At 42.8% G+C, this 22,994-nt stretch overlaps 1 protein-coding gene across 5 annotated transcripts in view; it reads left to right on the top strand.

The window, feature by feature from the left end:
• efr3a (EFR3 homolog A (S. cerevisiae)) overlaps positions 1 to 22,994 on the top strand; it is a 111,442-nt gene that overhangs the window by 26,888 nt on the left and 61,560 nt on the right. For all 5 annotated transcript variants that reach the window (XM_026149173.1, XM_026149172.1, XM_026149171.1 and 2 more), the window contains 4 exons: positions 10,856 to 10,932; positions 13,362 to 13,489; positions 14,556 to 14,706; positions 20,895 to 21,016. In XM_026149173.1, the coding sequence (XP_026004958.1) occupies positions 10,856 to 10,932; positions 13,362 to 13,489; positions 14,556 to 14,706; positions 20,895 to 21,016 (478 nt within the window). The remainder of the gene's footprint in view (positions 1 to 10,855; positions 10,933 to 13,361; positions 13,490 to 14,555; positions 14,707 to 20,894; positions 21,017 to 22,994) is intronic.

The following is a 22,994-nucleotide window of genomic DNA, read 5'->3' as shown; positions in this document are numbered from 1 at the left end:
GATCGCAGTAATATTGAGCACCACAGGAGAGTTTATTACTCTGCTTATGAGTCCAAACTCCCTCGACCTGTATTGCTCGACTCCCTTTTATAATGTCCCAAAATGAATGTTGTCCTTTCGCTCTAAGGTCTAAATGCCCCGGCTCATGTAACCCTAACAGCTCACTCTGTATTTTCTTTTTTTCCTGAAAGCTTTAAGAAGTTTAAGGTGTTTCACCCCATCGTTCATGTCAGAAACTCATTATAAAATATCTTCCTAAATAACAGCACATCCTAACTCTTTCATCCTGCCCATTGTTGGGAATAAAATGAAGAGTAGTCCTTATCTTACTCGAGCCAGAGACGAATCGGAGAAAAATCCACATATTACAGAAGTTTAGCCTCCACAGTTTCATTTCGCAGTGGCCACGTTTATGATGTGAAAGGTAGCAGTGCATGCAGGGAAAATAAATCTGATAATCTGATCAGTGTTTTGGTCCCAGCGTTTCACAAACTAAGGTTGAACTAACAAAATAGGCAGAAGTCTTACAGCTGAACATCTGAGCTCTCCGACTGTGCTTTAATATAAACAGCATTTCTGCAAAGGAACGGGTGCAGCGAGCTCACCTTCTGCTGATAAATAAGAGACCTTGAGAAGTTGTGTGTCCGGCGGTCAGATAATCCTGCTGACAGACCGCCGAAACCCGGCCACAACTCCGAGCCACAGACTGAGGGGGAAAAACAGATTTTTAAGCAGCATAAATTTAGATATCCGTCTGGCTGGGACAGCTCCAGAGCGACAGGGAGGCTGTAAATTTATGGGCCATCATCTGTTTTTGTGCATGTGTCCTTCAAGGTTCAAAAGCAGGATGTGGTAATGCAAGTCAATGAGCCCACCAGCCATTCACAGGAAGGGTTTTCAAAACAAGCAAACACTCGGGCCATTTGCAAAATGCATAAATATCAGGATATTTATGGGTATGAGCAGCAGACATTCATGTATAAATAATGTGTAACTGTTAATGTAACAAACAGGCTCACAGCTGCAGATCTGATGAGACACTTTTTAGGTGTGAAGTAAATATTGGAGTCATGATGTGTCAGATTTCCATATTTCCTTCGTCTTCCTGACTGACAGTGAGCCTGTTGGAGATGGATGTACAAAGTGGGTCCTTTTTTCTTTCCAGGTGAAATAAAAACGACATATTTGAATATGTTGGACACATCGTATACAAACAGTTTGCTTTTAATTCTTGAACATGCATTCACAGATTTGCATATTTCACCAACAGGTGCAATGGACAGATTCATATATCTGCTAATTGGTACTAACAGACTTGAATACAGCAATTTCACTCACCAAAACTGGAGCACAGACAGATTTTTATCAGCTAATTCCAACAGTATAAGTGTAGCAGAGAGAGTCGGGTTCAGTGTCGTGAATTAGTGGAGGTGAAATCTGCAGCTGCTTGTGTCGGGCCACCTATCAAGTCAACTAAGTCAGTAACTTTAAATGGATGAGTTCTTAAAAAGGGAGAAATTGACTCTACAAGCCCATCTTATTCATTTTCTTTACTGCTTTATCCATTAGAGGGTTGTTGGAGAGGTGGGACTTGCAGAGCCTACGTCGTACCAGCATTTATGCTCCTGTCTGCTTTGTTGTTCAATTTCACCACCAAAACACTAGTTGGCAGAGTTTCTGTCTTTGATTTGCTCCATTCTCTTCTGATCTCTTTGAAAAATGGTAACAGAAGAAGAAGCAGCAGTAAACGACAGCACTAAACGGTATAGCAGGGTGATATGGCCAAAAATATTTATCACGATATATATTTGAAAATTTGCGATAACGATATAACTCACAATATAACTGATTGCGAGACAAAATACAACTCCACAACTTTACAAGCGCAAAAAAACCCATTCCATTTATTTTCACTTAAAAAAAAAAAAAACAGCTGCTTGTTTATGTGCACTAAAGCTATATAAAAATTTAACAGTGCCAATGCAAATTCCTTGCTGACAGTTTAACCAAAAGGCATTTCCAGTAGAAATGGGCTGACGTATCCTGAGCATAACCATGTATAATATCCACTAAAGTTATAAAGAGGTGCTTTGCAACATTAAACTGCAGTGTGGCAAATAAAAAAGTGAAATACGTATTTTTCGGACCATAAGGTGCACGGGGTATTAAGGCACATTAAGCGAAACAAAGCAGTCAGATAAATCAAACTATTCAACTCATTCTTCTTGCTTCTTCCACTTCTGTACCATTGATTTGTTAATGCTGTATTCTATCACAGCTGCTCTGTTCCCATGTTGTTGCAGTATATTAATCACTAACCTGGTATTGTGGATGGATTATCTCAGTTGTTCTCCTGACTGAAGTTTGGTCCGTTTACAGCATCCTGCCATAGGATTGCATTTGTCCCTGACCACCAGGAACCTTCACGTTAACTTTTATCGAGTGGAAAAGTGTTAGCTTAAATCCTGCAGCTTCACGGTTTATGTTATGCTAACATAGCTGTGTCGCTAGCGATCACGTAGCACATCATTATATACCAGCTAGCCCAACTTCAGTAACCCTACAAACGTCACTGCTGTTTAGTTTCCTGTCTTCATTTATGTTGGAAGTGATAGCAGAGCTGTACATTTGAATTTTTTCAGAAATCTCAGTCAGAACATGCTACATCATGCTTAGGTAACTAGCGAAACTAGCGAGCTAACTTCCGCTAACTTCCTGCTAACTTTTAACTCCATTAAATGTAATAAATTCTTTTTTTCATGGATGCCTGGATGTTAAACTTCATAGTTACACCTGGTAAAGCAGCAATGCTGATTGTTTTATTAAAGATGAAAGAATTTAGACAGCTTTTAACTCTCAGTGATGCTGCAGTGTTCGTTTGACTTTGGGACCTGAAAGGGACGGAGTATAGGACCCAGATTACTCCCAGATTTACGAGCACCTTAGTCCGACAAATACGGTAATAACGACGGCTCGCTTGCATGTTCTACAAAAAAAAGTGCTTTGATGGGTATCTGACGGACAAACACCAAACCAGTTCCACATCACTGAAGTGGCACCATTTTTACAAACCAATTCTGGTTCATCCGTTTCACTGAACGATCCGCTTTCTCCCTTCTCATTCTCCGTTACCGCCATGCTTTTTCGGCCATGTGCACATGCGCGTTTTACACATATTATCGCGATATTTCTTTTTCTTATCGTTGCCTAACATTGTACCGGTATTTCCGTGAACGGTATAATATAGCCCAGCCCTGCTAAACGGGTCCATCGCAGTCGCTGCAGACTGGGTCGAAGAAACATGTTGTTACATTTCTAACGAGTAAACATCAGGTTATGGCGTAGGGTTTCAGAAGGGCTTGCAGATGATTTGAGTTCAGTGTGAGCACGAAGCACGAAAACACCCTGGACATGCTTCCAGCTGTTCTGTGATATTTCAGCCAAACCATGCTGGGTTTTTATGGCACACGGACATCATCTCAGTTACGTCCATTAGATTAACTTAACATCACGTCCTGGATGTCCTTCAGTGGCTTTAATGCTCCCTTCATGTCTTTCTAAAAGATGTAGGGGACCATGCTTGTGCATCAGATCAGTGTCAGAGCTGATGAAGATGGATCTGTATCAGCTTTATATCTTCATATAAATACCTGCGTCCTCGTCTGTAGTCCTTCAGTGAGAGGATTATGTTTCCTGTCTGATAACATCGCCCTGCTTTCCCTTGAAAATTTTAACAATAACACGCTCAGCCGCCCGCTGCTCTCCTTCAGGCCGCTCTCACAGCTCATTTAAATCCAGCTTCTATCATCACAGACTCAACTTTATTAATTTTTCTTATCTCCAAGGACGGCGTCTCAGCAGCCAGACGGGCCCGCGCACACTCATCTGCGACCCCAAAAACGCGAGGCGAACAAGGGCGCAGCGAGGAGGATGCTGTCGGGCGCCTGATTGACAGTGTGTAGAGAGAGAGGGAGGGAGAACATGGCTTTCATCTGCTTGTCAAAGGGCAGGGAATTAATCAGCAGGGGTGAGGGCACTCTTTAATCTTGTAGATTACGTGCCTTGCAGACGGTTTAGGTGTAGATTAAAGGACGGGCCGATGCCAGAGGTGAGAGTTGCGTTGGTGGGAGGTGTGTTTGTTTTGTACTTACGGCTGAAGAAAAGATGGAAGTAGTAGATGGAGCAGCAGCGTCATGCTTAAGAGGTCTTGAGGTGTATGTTTTCATGGAGCTGTAGGGTCTGAAGAACATAATTCTACCTCTGTATACGCCACTGGAAGTATAGGGTAACATATCTGATGAAAGAAAACTAAACCTGATGTGTTTACTGGCTTTAAATATGGATGAAAATGAGGAGGAAATACAACCGCCCTCTTATGTAGGTTGATTGGTGATGTAATCATTTATACAGCTGGGGAAAACATCCATCCGTGAGTGTAGAGTGGTGCTGAGTGTCATCATTTATTTTTTTAGCCTTGAAATAAAATAGCAACAGACAGAAGGCCATGTATCAATACCTCAACTCAAAGGCAACATATTCTGCTCTACAGTTGCTTTGCATGAATCACTGTTCAAAATAATCCCTCTTTATGTGCAGCATCTCACCTGTTTCTGTAACTCTTTTTGATTGGCAGCCCATTAACCTGCAGATGGGTGGGGCTTCCTTACCTTACGTGACCTTTTCAGGATATCTACACTCTGTGACATCATGCACATCCAAGAGTAGAAAAAAACGTGTGAAACAGAGTGGTTAGCCTGAAAAGTGCGTCATTAATTAAAACTTTGTCCATGTTTAAAATGAGCATCAATGAGTTGAAGATGACGTGTGTCGCAGGAAATAAGCAAAACCAGAACAAGTAGTCTTTAAACCTTTGAAGTAACAGTTTGAGTTACCAAAACTGATTGATTGCACTAAAAAGCCCATTCGAGAGGTCGAGTGGAATCGAATTAGCTGATCTGAAGCTTCTCCAATAACAGTCAGCAACAGCTACTTCAGCTGGTATCCACCCCTAACTCTGAATTATATGCAACTTTAAGCATAAATGAAATGTAAACAATTTAAAGCGCCCCTCTCGTAGTTGTTATGAACTGGAAGCTCTCCACAGAGAACTACAATCATGCTTTGTTGCAGGCCTAAACATTTATTGTGTAAACTTGCCTGTGGGGACTGACTCGTTTTTGGAGAGATCCTACAGAGGCCATTAGAGGAGGTTCAATTCTTGGCTTCATTTTTCATCCCTGGAGGTTCCTGGTTGGTTCTGCTGCTTTCAGTTTGCATTTTTTTGGATTTCTGGTCCACAGGTGTTCATGTATCCAGACACAGGGCTGGTTTTGGAGCTGTATGTTTACTCATGTCTATACCAACCAAACTAGCACATTCCCAGGACTTTTCCCAAAAGGCTTTTCCACATTGTGTGATTTCTACTGGGAATCTTTTCCATTTAAATGCCTCAGCTTGCCAAAAACTACTTGTAGCCCGTGTCCTGACAGCCCGGTCCATTCTTCTAGATCATTCTTTTTAATCTGTTTTAGTTTCCATTTATTTAGTTATTTGAACAGCTCTTGGTCATCGTGCTTCTTCCAGCCCTGATCCTTCCAGACCCTTTCTTCTCTGTTTTGTTTTGGAGATATAAATATAGGCTGACTGTAAACTGCCACTCACGAGGACAGGATGTGTTACCAACAAGGATGTAAGGGAGCTCATTTACATGCATTTTTTTCATAGTGTATAACCATTATTAAAAATGTGTTTACATTTTCATGAATAGAGCATATAATTCGTTTTTGTGTCCAGCTTGTGGAACCTTTCTTCTCTGGTTTTTTACCTTTTAAGTCTTGTGACATCCTGTCATGTGATTAAAAGGAACCACAAAGCTTTTATTTGTGGTTCTCAGGTTAATGTTCCTCTCATTTCTCACTGAGCTCCTGCTCTGAGATGATGTCAGAGACACTTTGAGGCTCTTCTGTTGCCAGGTTTTGTCCCCGTCTCTGTGTTGGATTACGTTTTCCAGTGAGCGCAGAGGCCGGTAACCCGAGACCCTGTAGACAGACCTACATTAGGCCCGGCAGGGTGTCGTCTTCTCTGCCAGAACGTGGGGTAATCCCAGGTGATTGTAGACTCGCAGCTCCAGCTCGAAGCCCAGTGGTTGAGCATGTTGTCCATCACAGATGTGATGCTGATCCTGTACCAGGGAAAAAGCATGAAAAGGTGAAGCTGGAACGTTTTCTTGGTGTCACTGGTGAGGCGGACACAGAATCTACTTTTTGAGCAGACAGTCTCATTTTGGAGGATTTACTCCAAGAAGAGAAGCCCATGCCTGCCCACTGAGGCTGTGGGATCTGTTTGGACCACAGTTGGAATAAATTGAAGTTTTCTGCAATTATGCCGTCATTTTGTGGTAACGTGAGGAGGGGTATCCTGAGGAGATACAGGCAGGTGCCTCGAACCGAGGCTGACGGAGCCTTCAGCTACAACCGCTCCTCAAACAGACGAGGCCTCGTGAGCTCCGGTAGGTCAAACTCGACCCCACGTTTGTTTTTTTTTCTATTTAACCAACATTTCAAACTCTTCTGTTTAAAAAGTTTAATGATCATTAAACTTTTCTGAAGTAAAGAAAAATAAAGTACTAAACTAGATGAGAAGGACAAACGCGACGCTTCAGTTCAGTATAAAATTTTAATCACAGTCTGGTTGGTTTCTCATTAAAATGAGACATAGATATGAGACTCAATGTGACAAACGAGCAGAAAATCTCAGAGCAACAGTTTCAGAAATCTGAGTTTATCGTGCTTACCTCTGCAGCTCTGTGATCCTCCTGCTTTAGCTTCTTATTTTCACTTCACATAAAAATGCAAACCATAATATTTGATTAATCAAACACGTGCAGCTCTGTGCTGGGCTGGATATCAACCAAGAAAAATGATGTTAGTACTCAGGTGTTGCTCGGGGGCAAAGCAACTGTCTGATGACAAATCTCTACCCAACATGCAACTGTGATTAAAGCACGTGCTACAAGCTATTTAGACCCACTGCAGACAGAAGTGGATTCAGACGTTTAGTGGCGATTCATGCTTCGCTGCATGACTCCAGCGGTTTGTCAGGACGTGTTAACCAACGTCCGTCCGCCTTTGTGTTCGTCGCTGCAGGATGATGGATTCCATCCTCTGTAATGGCCTCTCCTCAGCCCGCTCACTTTGTTGTGCGTGTTTGTAATTTATTTGTGTGTTTGAACGACCACCACGGTCTCTCCGTCTGAAGCCCGCAGCAGTCGCGCAGCCTTCTCTGCAGCGCAATGCTTGAATTGATGCATCGCCTCTATTATGGCGCTGAAGTCACGATGCTCGAAACCAGAATTAGTTTTAATGTAATTTAAAGCTGCTGTCGTTCATTTTCTGCTGTTGGTGCCTCCATACAGACGAGCTGAGCGGGGCTGAAGGCGGTCCAGGAAACGCAGTGAGATGGTAAACTGATCAAAAAAGGATCACAGCTCAAAATACAAGGCGAAGAGGACCGAATGTTAAAGGAAGCATTAGAGCTGTCAAGAGACAGACGGCTTGGCAAAGAGGAAGCTGAGCACCGGAGCCCGGGTGCACTCGATTAGTCCAAAATTTGACCTCTGCCCCCTTTTCCTTGACCTCAGTGTAGTCAGGAGGTAGAGGAATACCGATGGTGCTCAGAGAATCTGACTGACGATACTTCACTCAGTTAGGAACCTTCCTCAGTGAAATTGACTTTTTAAATACACCCCTGAAGGTCTCTGAGGGCGGAGCTAGCGGGATTATATGATAACTGCACATGTGCCTTGAGCCTCTCTTTAAACTAGTCCTTTAAAGGTGGATGCATTTTCACCCTGAGCTGCTGCGGACGCTGGAATGAGAGGCGAGTTAACGAGGATGGAAACAGAAAGCTGTCACACCACCTCCCCCCTCTGCAGCGCCGTGTTTGGCCCGATCCATCTGCTGTCCCTGAACGCCTCGCGCAGGAGGAGCCGCGGCCTCCCAGGTGTTTCCACTTCATCCTCAACGTCTGCAAACACACAAACACACACGCTGTGTCTCTGCAAGAGCCCAGCATGTGCGCGTTTACATTCATGCGTCTTCACCTTTTCAAGTGTGAAGGCTGTAAATAAGCCGTGTATAAGATGACTGCAGCGAGAGGCACAAACGCGATGTTTAATCTGAAGAAGCTTCTGATTTTACTCATTCTAGAGGCCCAACTGTTGATGTGCAACACTGTGATGGACATGAAAGTCGTGTCAGCTGACGGTCACAATAACGAGGCCAAAACTTTGGTTAAGACATGAAAACGAAGATTTAAGTCAGAATTAGCAAAGCAGGGACGTGCACACGCTCATGGCTGTGAACAACGTGACTTTGTCAGAGTCTCTGTGTCGCGCTTACAGGTGTAGAGCGTCGGAGCTGAATTCCATTAAAGCCGACGAGTTGCACTAACAGACGGCCGCTCCCCCCGCCGCCCTAATGTGGCAGGCAATTGTAGGATCTGTAATGAATGCTTTAAAGTGGCGGCAGGTTGTTGATACAAGCCTTAATGAAGTTGGTAATCTGCAGGTTCCCCCGAGGACTGCTCTCTGGAGGTGTTGCAGTCACCTTCCATCTTATGAAGGGTGTCAGCAACAGGGGCTCCTGGGAAATGATGTCCCAGGCCTGATCCCTGAAGTTAGTGTTCTGAGTCTGAGGAGGGAAGCGGAGGAATATGGAGAAAGTAGCATTTCTGCTTTTGTTTCCCATAATCTGCCTTTAAATGTTGGTATTCAGTGTAACAACTGAAAATAAAATTTAAAAAAATAAAATAAAATAAAAAAATGTTGGTATTTAGTCAATAAATGGATTAGACACATCTTGGCAAAGTGTTATCCTGATGACACACCCACACCGCCACATCTGTCTCGCCGTCAGTCTGTGGAAACTTCTCCTTTTCAGGTTTTATCCATCCATCCATCCATTCGCTTCCGCTTATCCTTTTCAGGGTCACGGGGGGCGCTGGAGCCTATCCCAGCTGTCATAGGGCGAGAGGCGGGGTACATCCTGGACAGGTCGCCAGTCTGTCACAGGGCTAACACACAGGGACAGACAACCATTCGCACTCACATTCACTCGCACATTCACTCCTAGTGGCAATTTGGATTATCCAATTAACCTATCCCCACAAGCTGCATGTCTTTGGACGTTGGGAGGAAGCCGTAGTACCCGGAGAGAACCCACGCAAACACGGGGAGAACATGCAAACTCCACACAGAAAGGCCCCGGCCTGATGGTGGAATTTGCCACCGTGCTGCCCCCCCCCCCTTTTTTTTTCTTTCAGTTTTTATAGCACAGAAAATTAAAATTAAGGCAAAGTGTGAGAATGTGTTTTATTTACCTGTTTCTGGGAAAATGTTCCAACATCAGCAGCGTGAGGAGGCGTTGGTGCAGATGTTTTTGGAGCTGGATCTTCTGATGGTTGTGAGCCAGCTGCCCGCTCAAAGCATCGAGCTTGATTGATTTTTAAGAAATATCAATAAATGACGCCCGGCTTCATAAACTGTTTAAACGTTTCTTTGCAGCTGATGGATTTAAATTTAATTCTGGGAAGTGTTATTTGGTGTTTTGGACGATCATGTTTGGAGGATTTCTCTCCTTTCTTCTGATTCTCTGCATTTGGATTCAGCTTGAGCCAAATTTACATGCTGTTAATTCCTTAATTGATTTTTGGTGGTTTCCAATAGTTTTTCAAATTTAGTCTGAAGTAAAAAAAACAACAACAACTACTCCTGCTTAGTCTCTCAGAATTAAGGTCAAGGTCTAAATTGTTATATTTGTATTATTTTAACACAATGTTACAGAACTGCTAAACATTTTTACTGCTTCCATAAACACCTTGCATTTATTAAACCTTTACAAATGCAGTGCTGTGTGAAACTCTTAAGCCAGCACTTCTGTGGTGAAAAAGCACCAATGTCCAAATCAGAACTCTGGAGCCTCAAAGTTTGGGGAACTGCTGCTCTCAACCATTTGATCATTTCCAGGAAGGAAACAAAGCATAAAGAATGAGTGGTGGCTCGAGTGTGCACAGTGCTGTTGTCCTTCTCATTTCAGATGTTTAGAGTTGCTTCCCCTCGTACTAATGTTTTGCCTCATTGATCGACTGTCAGGGCAGCGCGGCGCTGCCGTGACCCCTCGGCTGTGGTCTGCTGCTCCTCTGAATGCAGAAACGCTGACATTTCACTGATGACACTTTGCACTGACGGTCGAGGTCATCAGTCAGGAAGAGCGTTCACAACTCTGTGTGCACGTGAAGTTTGAGGCCTGTCGGGACAGAAAGATGATAATGTTTCATGTTGCGTTAGGAGAATTACTGGATAATGTTAGGAAAGGACAAATTCTCACCTTGGATTTAACTGCTTAGAAAGAAATGGCCATAAAGTACGCAGTAGTTGAACACTGCATGAACTCGCCTGAGTCAGATGCCCCTCGTGAGGACTTCTTCGCCGCCGATCCTAGACTCTGATGACTCATCACTTTCATATTGACTCCCGGCCTGCTGCTTGTAATGCTAATTCATGTTGGTCAATACGAGGTGACCTATCAGAGCCAGCTCCTGACTCCAGAGTAAGTTTGGATTGTCTCAGGCGCTCGTCCATGAGTCACAGGAGGAAACGTGAATGTGTTTTACAGTCAGGTTCCATCGATCCAATTGAAAGCTCCACATTTCGTCCTCAGCTACTCTGACTTAAAAGGGTTACAAGCTCCATTTCTTGCCCCCAGTTTTCTGTTGTCTGTGAGGCATGAAGACAGCTGCTAATTACAGAAAGTTGGAGGTCAGGCTTCACTGATGGCCATTTCTGTCTTCGTTGCAGGAGTTTGCGGCTGCTGTGGGCCGCTGAGGCCGAGGTACAAACGCCTGGTGGACAACATCTTCCCTGAGGACCCCAAAGTAAGTACCTGCAAACACATTACATGTTTGTTGTCTCCCCTATAGGACATTTAATCTAATCAAATGCACAAAGACTGGACCCAGGTGTGACGTGACCTCCGCTGCATAAAATCTACCATTAATGTGAAAATGTTTTACATCCAGATTAGTAAAGTATCAGATTTTTACCTTAACACAGCTGAAACAGCGCTCCTAAAGACCTTTACTAACACTAGTTTGTGCATTCATGTGTGAGGCCACGTGTCAGATTTGTTCTACTGATCCTTTATCTGTTGCTCTGGGGAAGCTGCGAGGGTTTCCCAACATCCTCCGCTGTGTTTTTATGGACTGAGAAGTTTGTGTCCTGCTGGCATTTGATCAGAAACGCTGTGGTACAAAAGACAAAGGAAGCAGAAAACCTTCAGACTGAGTCTGTTAGACAGAAGTCTGTAGCTTCCTCAGTGTGTTAGCGCTGCGTCTGCTGCCCGGGTCTTATCACACCTTTGGGATTGCTGTGGAGACCCGGCGACACGCCCACCGACGAGCTTCATCGACACAACACGGAGATAATTGGTCGACCGCAGAGCCACGCATGAACGCTTCAGACTTTGATAATTCTGCCAGTTAAATGTGACGTGGCTTTGATAACCAGACCACCACAAGTTGTTCTCACCTGTTTGGTTCTTTGACGCGTGTTAATTAAAACGCCACATGTGTGTGCGGTTGGTCCGGCGCTCAGGGGAGGGATTTTTCTTTTTTTTTCGCGTCCTCCCCACACGTCTTCTCAAGGACCTTTTGGTTTAAGCAAACATGTGCAGTGGGAAATCAAAATGCCTGAACGATCGAGACCTCGGCCAATTAATTATCTCTCACTGAGCGCCCGAGGGGTTGAAAGCACTCGGGGAACAGCCGGTCTCAAATTAACTCCCCCCTCTGGCCAGTCAGTACATACAGTATGTATACGTGTTGACTACAGTACAGCATTGAAGTCCTGAGGTTGAGCACTCTGATAGAGAAGAATCTGAATCCCTACACCGGAACGAGCTCTCGTTAGTTTTAACGAGGCAGAAATGGACCCTGAGTGAAGAGAGGGCCGTGAATACGCTGCAGTAATTGGACTTCAGTATGAATAATTTCTGATAATGTGCAGTTTCAGTCTCTATAATGTTTCTGAGCACTGATCTGTGGTGCTCATTCATTTGCATCCATGTCAGGGAAGCCAAATTAAACACACTCACAGTCCACTGGTTTTAATGTCAGTGCCACAAAATGAAGTTTAGGAAGTTAAAAGAAGGATTCAGATGACTTTGATCAACTGAAAGAGTCTGACTGGAACTTTGACAGATTGATTTTTGCCGTTCGATGAACCTGCTGATAAGTGTTCGTTTTTTGTTCTGACAATGAGAAATTGAGATCATGGGTACGAGAGCTGGAAATGAGCTTCCTGTGAGTCTGGGTCCAGCTTTAGAGATGCAGGGTGAGGAGCTCAGAGCGGAGAACGTGCTGGAGAGATGATGTCTCCTGGCTGGCTTCTGAACGCCTCGGTCCTGCAAGAGCTGGAGGAGACAGCTGGGAATACCAGATACATGTTCAAGTTTTTAAATTCTTCATCTTTACATCTGATAGAATTCAATCCAACCTTTTTGATCGCCACATCGAGTCCAAGAGTTTTTAGTATTGTAAGAATATTCTTATTACTTTATTATAGTACCGCAGAAAATCTGTATCATCGATGAGCGATGGCTGCAAATAGCAATGAATATTTGGCTTCATCACATCGTGTGTAAAATAACACTGAAAAGCAAAATAGAATCAAAGTGATGTCGTCGAGTTTCGTGTTTCGTCCGATCAGCAAAATTCAAACATATTCAGCACAGAGTGCTGTGATGTCTTAAAAGGCACTGAGTTTATTTTCAATCATACGGGAAGATTGTGATGTGTTTTTAGTTAAAACTGCACTGATTTATAATTTGTGTTACGGCTCTGCTTTGGTATCGCCCTTCTTCATGTGCACGCATGAAAGCCAAGTGGACAGGACAGCATCAGTGACAACAGATAAACTCTTTTAAAAGAAGACGTGGGTTGCAAAGTGGCTTGCAGAGGCAGTAGTGGCTGTATGCAGGCTGAAGCAGCTTATATTTTAAGTGGACAGGTTCTTATGTAACTCTTTTCTACTCTGCTTGAGCACTCAAAGCATTTTATACAACACGTATCCTTCACCCAGTTTCACATATTTGCACAAGCACTTTTTTCTACGTCTAAATGTTTTTCGAACGTTCACGCTCTGAACGCTGCTGGAGTAACTCTGGGTTCAGGAAGCCTGCTCTACATGCGATGCTCTATATGACAAAGTGCATCATCTGATCCGTCAGTGCGTCAGTGTTGACAGAAGATAGTTTTAGCAGGCTTTGTTTAAATCCTCTGAATCCTGACTGCGTTGTTGTTTCCAGGATGGCCTCAGTAAGTCGGACATGGAGAAGCTCACCTTCTACGCCGTGTCGGCTCCAGAGAAACTGGACAGGATTGGAGCTTACCTGGCCGAGAAGCTGAGCAGAGACGTGGTGCGACACCGCTACGGGTGAGTGGTGTTTGACTTGTTAAGTCCCAAGCACCAGATAAATGTGTTTTATCCCGGAAAACCCTTCATCACCTCAAACAGCAAATGCTGTTAGCTTCAATTCATGATGCAGATTCAGTGAGATAGCAGGAGGAGAATAAGCTGCACAGTTCCTGTGAAACAGTGAGCTGCAAATGAATTTGCCAAAAAAATACTGGAAATCTGGAAATGACAAGAGAAAAAATTCTGAGGGAAAAATACCTGAGAATGTAGTGCGACGTAGCAAAGACACGTAAGGATGCTGAAAAACAGGATGAAAGCAGTCGCAGTCAGCCCGAGGTTCAGAAATACTAGGTGACATTTAAAAACAGAAAGTGAAGGAGACTGTCCAGCCACCTGTCATTAAAACTCATCAGAAGAAGTGCAGTGACATTAAAAGTCTCGTCCACTCCCATTTCTGCTCTGGAAAGTAATTAAAATGAGCTGAGAGACGGAACAAAGAACCTCCCTGAAGTATTTCTGAAAGAAGACTGTCAGCACTGAATCGATACAACCATTATAATGTCAGACTTTCTGTCTGAATGGGCTCTGATGTTGTTTCCCTGAGGATGACGGTCAGAGAGTAGACGCGTCTACCTTCTGCACGGCATCCACGCACCCTTACCGGACCGCTCATCACCCAGCAAGGCGACATGTTTGCATGCTCGGGTCTGTAACGTCAGCCTTCTCCTTCCAGGTGGAGCTGCTGTAAAGTTACATCATGCAATAATGTGCTCAGTGCACAGACACTTTCAACCCGACAGTGACCCACTCTTTTTGTGTATTTTGATCGAAACACATCTGCTGCACCGTCCTCTGTTCAGAACCAATCTCTCATCTCCACCCTTTGCTGCTTCTGTTTTTAAATAGAGAAGAGCCTCAAAAAACTGTTCAGTTAGCACATTAGGAGGTAGTGGGTTAGGCAAGGTCTGGGTGTCTCTGCTTAGACCTCTCCCCCTATGACATACATCCGGAGTAGTGTTTCTGTAAACTTGCAGGTGTTGAAAAGCTCCTGTGTCATGAGTGTAAAGCTTATTGCTGTGTGCAGGAATGTGGTGATAGCCATGGAGGCTCTGGACCAGCTGCTGATGGCGTGTCACTCTCAGAGCATCAAACCCTTCGTGGAGAGTTTCCTGCACATGGTGGCCAAGCTGCTGGAGTCTAGAGAGCCAGACCTGCAGGTGCTGGGAACCAACTCGGTAAGACGAAAACACAGAAACACACACTCGAAGCCTTTTTTCTAGATGAAGGGAAAGGAGGAGAGCATGCAGAAATGTGTTGATAAAGACACTGTGAACTGTAACCTTAGTGAAGCCAATTGGTACAGCAGGTAATCCAGACTAATCTGTGGATTATGTAAAAGATGAATGTGTACAGATTTCCCTTAAATGAATGCTTTACAGCATCGGAAACCAAAACATCGTTTCTCAGAGAACTTTGCTTCCACTTGCACTTTCTTTCACTCTTTTAAAAAAACGCCTCCCAGGTGTTGTGCTCTGTCCACATTCCACAAATGGTCTTACAAAGAAGAAGCGTTAGCATGTCAGGTGACGCACAGCCTGTTTTGCATAGATAGGACAGTTGGTGTGCCTTCATCATGCATGCCAGCAGCATTTGAAGCTGCCGACGCTGCAGATGTTGGCTGGACAGAACTTCCCTTCACACGCTGTAAACTGCGTGCAATAAAAAGCTTCTGCTCTTCTCACTTTGAGCTTGATTATACTTTTAATCTCAGGCGGATACTCTCTTAGCAGCAACCAGGATTTTATTGTTGACTCTGCTTTATTCATACTTCGTATGTTTCCCATCACAGACTAACCCACAATCCTCCAGATTAAAGCCACAACAACAATTTTGACACACACAAAAAAATAAGGTCATAAATCAAAGCAGGTCAAATACGTCAGTGGTTGATGTCGGCACTTTAATAGCTCATTTCACTTCTCCTCTCACAGAGGAAATTGTCGTGTAACACATCCCGTGAAAGACTCTAATTATTATTAGCTTCTAAGCCGCCAGCAAATGTCAGCCCCGTTTCTCCTTCTGTTTCTTCTGAAGGTGAACCCGAAGTTTTTCCCTTCATGCCGCCTCCTGTTCTGAGCCTGTCTGTCTTCATCCGAGCAGGAAACCGAGCCCAAGGTTTAGATGTGAAAGCCTTTGCATTATTTATGTGTGGTATTTAGACTGACAGAAGAGAAGAGCAGTTAGCTGAATCGGGGGGCTGGAAGGTGCTCGCCCTCTTTAGGTGAGAGCCGTGTTAATTAAATTTTCCTTTACGGCGCCGGCTCCAAACGGAGACGTTTCGTTTAATGTCTCCGTTTGGTTTTGTGGCGCAGCTGAGCAAAACGGAGCTCCTTTGTTTGCTCTGTTGCCTAATTATCAGTTTAATGAGTTTGTTTGAGACGTCTGCAGAAAAGCACCAACACAGAGAGCTCAGCAAATTACAGCAATTTGGTCAAAAGACTGTTTGAAACCAGCTGGCCGGCCTCAGCGGAGCCTCAGCGGTGTCTAATTACTTTTAAACGTCACACTTTTAGTGCTTGTTGTTGCTGCTCAGCAACAAAACAGCTTTACAGTAGCTAAAGAACTTCATATCCTTCATGATACAAGCAAACAACAGGAGGTTAACTCCTGGAGTCCTAGAGGTGCTTATGTTGAATGTCTGTGTTTTAAAGCATCAAAATAAACTGCTATGAATTTTTGTCCATGACACGGAGTCATCGTGTTGAAGAGCAGAAGCTGAAGTAATTCTTCTACCAATTTTACCACAAAATGATGCAGTGAGTCAATCATACAAGTCATTAACGACACGTTACAATTTAAAACGCCAGGACTGGAAAAAGACGACTTCTTTAGAGGAAATGCCCCCTGGTGGTGAAAGTTAGTTACATAAGTGTCTTTAATCCTTTCCTCCATAAAGATGACGTTTGACAACCTCTCCTGTTCCCGCAACCTGGTGAACCAAACATCTGGTTCCACGTGTTGCCAGGTCTGTTGTTTAAATACAGACATCTGTGGTATCCACACAAACATCAGAATCTCAGCTCAAAACTCACAAAAATCATTTCTCCGACCGCAAAACAGAACAAAAAACAATTATAAGGCAGGTAACGATGTAAACACAAACGCATTCTATCTTCCAAAACTTAACAGCGAGAAAACTGTGAACAACTCAACGCCCCAGAGTGCTTCAAGAGCAGCTTCCCATCGGACATCGACATTTTCTGGTGCCAAATTACAAAATGTCTTGCTATGTCTGTACTACAACCTCTGTAACTTTGCAGATGTTGATTCATTCCACATGTTGATTTGTGGTTTTCTGCAGTTTTTGGTCAATTGCAGCATATTTTCAAAGTACAAAAAGAAAAGAAAAGAATCTTTCTGTTCCATACTCAGTTACTGTGACACAGTGGCATCTATTGTGATGCTTGTTTACCTTCATACTTCATACTCTTCATACCAAGATGGTTTACATGGAGTTTGTGATCGCAGAGAAACACTCAGTTCATGTTGGGCGCATCATTCTCGAGCAGGAACCACAGAAAGAGAGTTTTAATGAGTAGTTTGGACATGTCACTTTATAGCTCAATAAAGACGCGGTTTGACAACCATTGGAACAGATTCCAGGTTTTTCCAGGTGTAGCCCGAGTAAGTTGTATAGGCAGAGATCATCCACATTAACTTGTGACGTCATCTTATTCTAGAAACACGCCTGAAATATAACAGAAATTGCTCAGTTCAGAAAAGAGAAACAGGGATTTCCTCTAGTAGGCATCCAAGGGGCAAAGGGTTAGATTTAAAGATAAAAGACGGGCGGGGATGATATCATATCAAAATAGATGGAGTGTTAGCTGCAGACCTCAGTTTTTTTTCAAAGCCCCTCAAAAGCCAGCAAAACTGTTACTCTTACAAAACTTTGGACTTTGGAAAAAAAACTTGGAAAAGTAGTGAAGTTGGGCTCGTTGATACAATGACGACGACGGGAAGGAAGGCCGAAAATGGACCAAACTTCAGTCCAGACTATGTCTGAGATGATCCATCAACAGCTCGAGGTTGGTCACTGCTGTGTGATTTGGTTTAATCATTATGAAAAAAATCCCACATCCGCACTGAAACCTTAGTGGGCACAAAAGCGTTTCTTCAACAAATCATTCAAATATCGGTCTTCGGGAGCTCAGGGCTGTTTTTAAAACCTTGTGTTAAAACAAGCTGGAGAAGCAAAGAATGATGACTGAGTAGCTTTTAAGGAACAGTCCATTTTAGCTCCTCCCCCTTAGCTCTCCCTTGTAAACTGAAGGTGGGTGGGGCGTCCGTGCCTGATTGGCATATTAGGAATATCCACTCTTTATGACATCATGCAGAGCCAACAGTAGAAAAAAAAGTTGACCTTGTACTTTTGTACAAACGTGGGCCTCTTTATCTTCTGCTGTCTAATGTGAGCATCCAGCACTTGGCGAGGACATGTTTGTCAGACAATGAGGGAAAGCCCAATAAGTCCATTGCAAGTTAACTTTGGAAACATTCGGTTGACTAACGAGCCAAAACAAACCATCGTGGGGGGAGGTAGGTCATAAATCATCCTGTATATAAATAATACCAAAAAAGTTCCAATCAGTCTAACAGTGACATTTTCATTAAACCAAACAACATTTGTCACCTTTAATGTAATCATTTTCCTCCTACAGCCCCACTGGCTTTCCTATTTCTTACCGTGCCCAGTATAAATGTGTGTGACCGCTGTGTTCTGCTGCTGTCTGGCTGCCAGCCGTTCACGCTTTACAAATTCATCTCCCAGTTAACTTTATCACAAGAAATTGGCAAACTGTGACGGCTCGAAGTGGCGCTTCCTTCACTCCATCTCAATGGAAGAGGCGCTCATCAGTCCAGACTCAGACACCGAGTCAGACACACAGGGGAGTCCAAGTGTCTGCGATCTATAACCTGTGGAGCCAGATGTGAGATAGATGCAGTCTACAGCTTTATCCCAAAACCCAATTTTCCATGTTTAGATTTGTGTACAGTTTATGGATAGCAGAAAGTTTTGGTCAAGTTCAAAAACTATGTAGGAATAAGATTATTTTTATTTTCATTTCTCCAAAGTTTGAAGCATTTTGACACCTTGATACCTCCGAGACGCTCCGTAATCAGAGTCAACGTCTCTGGTTTATCGAATTCCATCTGTTGCTTTTCACTGCGGCCTTTGTTGTCCTTCTCCTCTTGTGATTTCACACGTTGCAAGCACTTCGCAGATGGCCAGAGAAGTATGAGCTCCGCTTCTAACAGACGAGCCTTCGTTAGTCAACAGTACAGCCTTTGTTTCTTCCTCTGTCGGAGCCTTTAAGTGAAGCTCAGACCCCAATTTGGGAAAAAAACCAACAGATTTACAAAAGTTAGATTTGGAAAAAAAAAAGATATTTTTTAGCAGATTAAAAAAAAATTGCACATCATGCAACATGATGGGTGTAAAATACAGAAAAGTAACTTTACAGTGCAAATAACATCAAAATAAACATTTTAACGTTCAGTAACCTCCAGCTAAACGCACGGTGAACTCGATTTTTGATGAGTAAACCCCCTGTCCAACAGTTACCGGGGCAAGGAGTTCTCCATCATCATCATCATCAGCTGAGTCAGGGCTCAGGAGGAAGCAGCCAGTTATGAATCTGTCTACAGCTCAAGACGTTCCCCCAAGTTGTCGTAAACTTCCTGTGAACTTTCTCGCGGGAATGATGCCGAAATGTCACGTTTGATGAGGTTACAGGAAATTGAATGCTATCAGGAAGTACAACACCTGTAAACTGCTTCAGGCGCACGATACATGAAAATGAGTCAGCCCTGTTATTACAGGTTATCATCACTTATAATCAGAGCCGCTGCCAAAGGGAATACACGCTAATAATTAGTTTAAGCTTCAGTATTCCACTTCCTGGCTTGAGTCGGCAAACATTCAGCCTCCTCCCACTCAGACTGTCAAGCTGACACTCCAGCAAGTTCACCAGTGAACTCTCAGCCCAGGCAATACATCGTCCCGATGACTAAATGTCAGACTTATGCACTAATGAATTAAAGACCCTAAAATCAGACGAGAGGCATCTCAAAACAGCACATATTCAACAAAACGTGGAGCATTTTTAATGCCACAAAGGACTTCAGACTCCTTTCTGTGAAGTTTGAGCTTGTCTGAGAGTTCTGTCATGGTTTTACAACAATGCAGTGTGCATAGTGTGTGGATATTAGAGAGTATACCCAAACTAAAGCCCTTCAGGATGTCTTTGTGTGACGTGCAAATTCAAGTTGTGACCAAAGCTTCTCCTTCTACCTCCTAAACACGACTGTAATTGGTCTGTAAGTGCCTACAGCTTGAATTTGCTCTTCTGCAGCAGCACAGCAGTACAGTACCGTAATCTGCTGAGGGGAAGCCACTCTCCTGTGCGCCAGCTGCCGGCATAGCTCCTTCCATCTGAGCCATTACCCCCAGGAGAGGTTAGGTACAAAATGGGAGGAAATTACCGGTAGAACGGAGTGGTTTTTGCCACTGACGCTGAACTGTGCTGACGCAATTTGTCGTAGTGGACAATGACAGGTTGGTGAGAGAGGCTCCTCGAGCGCAGCCGGCTGAGCTAGGAGGACACTCGAGGCTCGTTTGGAGGGAGAAGATTACAGGCTGGGCTGGGTGGGGGAGGTGGTTCTAATAGCTATTGTCATTGTCACACTGGCTCCAAAATTAATTAGTGTGCAGGAATGTGACGGTGCTTTGGCTCACAGGAAATGCTCTGACATGTTATCAGTGTTGTGATCGAGGGATTTTTTTTTTTCTTTGTATCTGTTGTTGAGGTGAAAGGTCAAACATTCATCAGCTTCCCATTTTCAGGACTTCAGGTTCCTGCATAAATGGACAATATATAAAACATGGCTGTCCTGCATTGGTTAGCAAAGCCTGTACCTGAGTGTTTTTACGGTTGACAGGTTGGTGTTTTGAAACTGGATTAGATGGGTGTGGACTCATCAGCTGACGTGTGATTGGCTGATAATCTGTTAGACAAAAATTTATTTAATGTTGTTTAAAGTAAGAAACAACAGCTCGAGACTGTGAATTAATCAGGAAGTACTTACTGAGGTCACAGGGCCATTTCCCCCACAGAGTTATTTAATTGTCTTTTTGCAAGCAGAGGAGGCTTCACTTTACAGGCCTGGAAGCTTTTTGAGAATATTTTTTTACTCTAATGTGGACACCTTGAGGAGTGCACCATTCACTAATTCTAATTATTATTATTTATTAATAGTACAGTTACTACTTTTCAGAATTTCACAGAGCCTGTGTTCACTGTGTTCACACAGAAAATTCAGGCTGATGAATGTTTGCTGATTCTTCCTCTGCTCTCTGCAGTTCGTGAAGTTTGCCAACATCGAGGAGGACACACCTTCCTACCATCGCCGCTACGATTTCTTTGTCTCTCAGTTCAGCGCCATGTGCCACTCTACTCACGAAGACCAAGAGACCAGAACCAGGTACAGTCCAAACTCAGACATTTCAAACAGACCCTCTAATGACAAGTATACTATATTTATATTTCAGGGTTTTTTCATCTTGAAAAACCTGAATAAATTAATATTAATTAATTTAATAATAATTAATTTTTTAAGCATTAAACTACACAAAATGCTGGATTAAGCAACAATATACAGGTTAAAACTTCTATATGGAAACAAACTGAAATCTCTTTTAGAAAAATTGTCACAAGGTTCAGTGAACATTTCAAAAAGTAGAGTTTTCTCATGGTTCAGGATTTACCCACAAAAACTGACTGCTACACAATATCAGGACATCCTCTAACTTTTTAGCAGGTTTTAATTTTGTTTGTCCTCATGATTTTGTTTTTATCTTCCTTTTAGTTTTATATCTTATGTGAAGTACTTTGTACTTTTTTCTGTGATAATGTGTTTTAGCTCTTTCTTTTTGACAGTGATAATGGGCTGGTTTAACTTTTCTGACCCTCTGCCATCAGCTTTTAGATTTATTTCATCTTCCCTTCACAGCATTGTTCGTGGAGTCCCACAGGGTTCAATTTTGGGCCTCCAGTTGTTCTTCAAAAACATGCATGCATTAGAAAAAATGGTTTAACTACTACAACTATAACAAATGTGATATAAAATTCCTTGTTTTCACCATGCATGGTGTGTGTGTGTGTTCATGTTTTAAGCTCTAATGGAGCCCAAAGGTTTGAGGAATTGCAGTTTTTTGCTTCCCGTGACTTCATTTTTCAACCCTGGAGGTTTCTCCTGGTTACTCCAAGTCATCAGGAAATGTTAATGACCCAGATTTATGTTTAACCAGATATTATTATAAGAACTTGTCGAAAAAGACGACCAGAGGACTCGAGTAAGGCTGCTGTTTATACCAAGAAGAACAAACACATTCATTATGTCACGTTCTTTCTCTTTATTCTCACATCACATTTTAAAGACCTCCACAATAGTGCTGGGCGATATGACGATATATATCGTGTGGAAGATAGAAAAGTGTCTATCGTGCCATTTGTCTTCTATCGTTTCTAACCTAACTTTATAAATTATTACATAAAATATATAATTAACCCTTTACAACCGGTCGGAGCAGGCGCACTCCGTTTTACCTAACTGTTTTTAAATCCCCGTAGAACTGGAACCACGTAAGCTAGCGCAATATTTTTTTTATGCATGTGAAACCATTGGAGTTGTACTTACATCTAATGCCATTAGCTTTCCCTAGGTCACGGTTTCCTTCCACATATAGCTTTGCAAAAATTGCAAGAAGTGCAAGAAGCACTTAAAGCAACAAAAAGATAATATTCCAGAAACACACTTTGCCGATGTTCAATAACGCTTCCTACGTTGGCATATACGCCAGCGTGAACTATCGCATGTCCGCCATTACCTGCCCGAAACCGGAAGTGACGTCATTTTCGCGAAAGGGCCTTATAAGCCTATGTTGTTTTTTTGTTTTTTTTTTAAAAGTCATGTTTGACTTGGAAATGGTTTGTTTTGATGCATTATAATATTTTCATTTTTCCTGTAGTATATAAAAATTAGTGTATCTCAAAAATAAAACTATGAAGACACTCAAAATAAATTTCTCGTGGTTGGAAATTATTTTGTGCAACCTTTTTTACAGTTTTGACGGATAAACCTCTTAAATTTTTCTTACTAGAAATATATGTAAAAAACCCAAAATGTTTTTCAATTTTTTTGTAGTTTATTGCACTACAATTGTTTGCAATTTATGTAGTTACTATGGACTTAATGCATACATATATTAAAATTTGGGCTATAACAGTTGTATTGATATATGGAAACTTGAAATGCTCCCACAAATGGCACTACAGCATGTAAAAACATAAAGATAAGCTCTAGCGGACTTGGTTCTATGGTAGGTCTTAATAAAGGGTTAAATAGCCTGTGGCAAATATATTAGTGTTGTCTTCTCACTATACATGCTCTTAACTTTATG

This window comes from Astatotilapia calliptera, chromosome 18 (genome assembly GCF_900246225.1).
Source record: "Astatotilapia calliptera chromosome 18, fAstCal1.2, whole genome shotgun sequence".
In the NCBI taxonomy this organism is placed as follows: domain Eukaryota; kingdom Metazoa; phylum Chordata; class Actinopteri; order Cichliformes; family Cichlidae; genus Astatotilapia; species Astatotilapia calliptera.
Note: the sequence above shows the minus strand (reverse complement) of the source record. Positions and strands in the feature narration are given on the sequence as shown.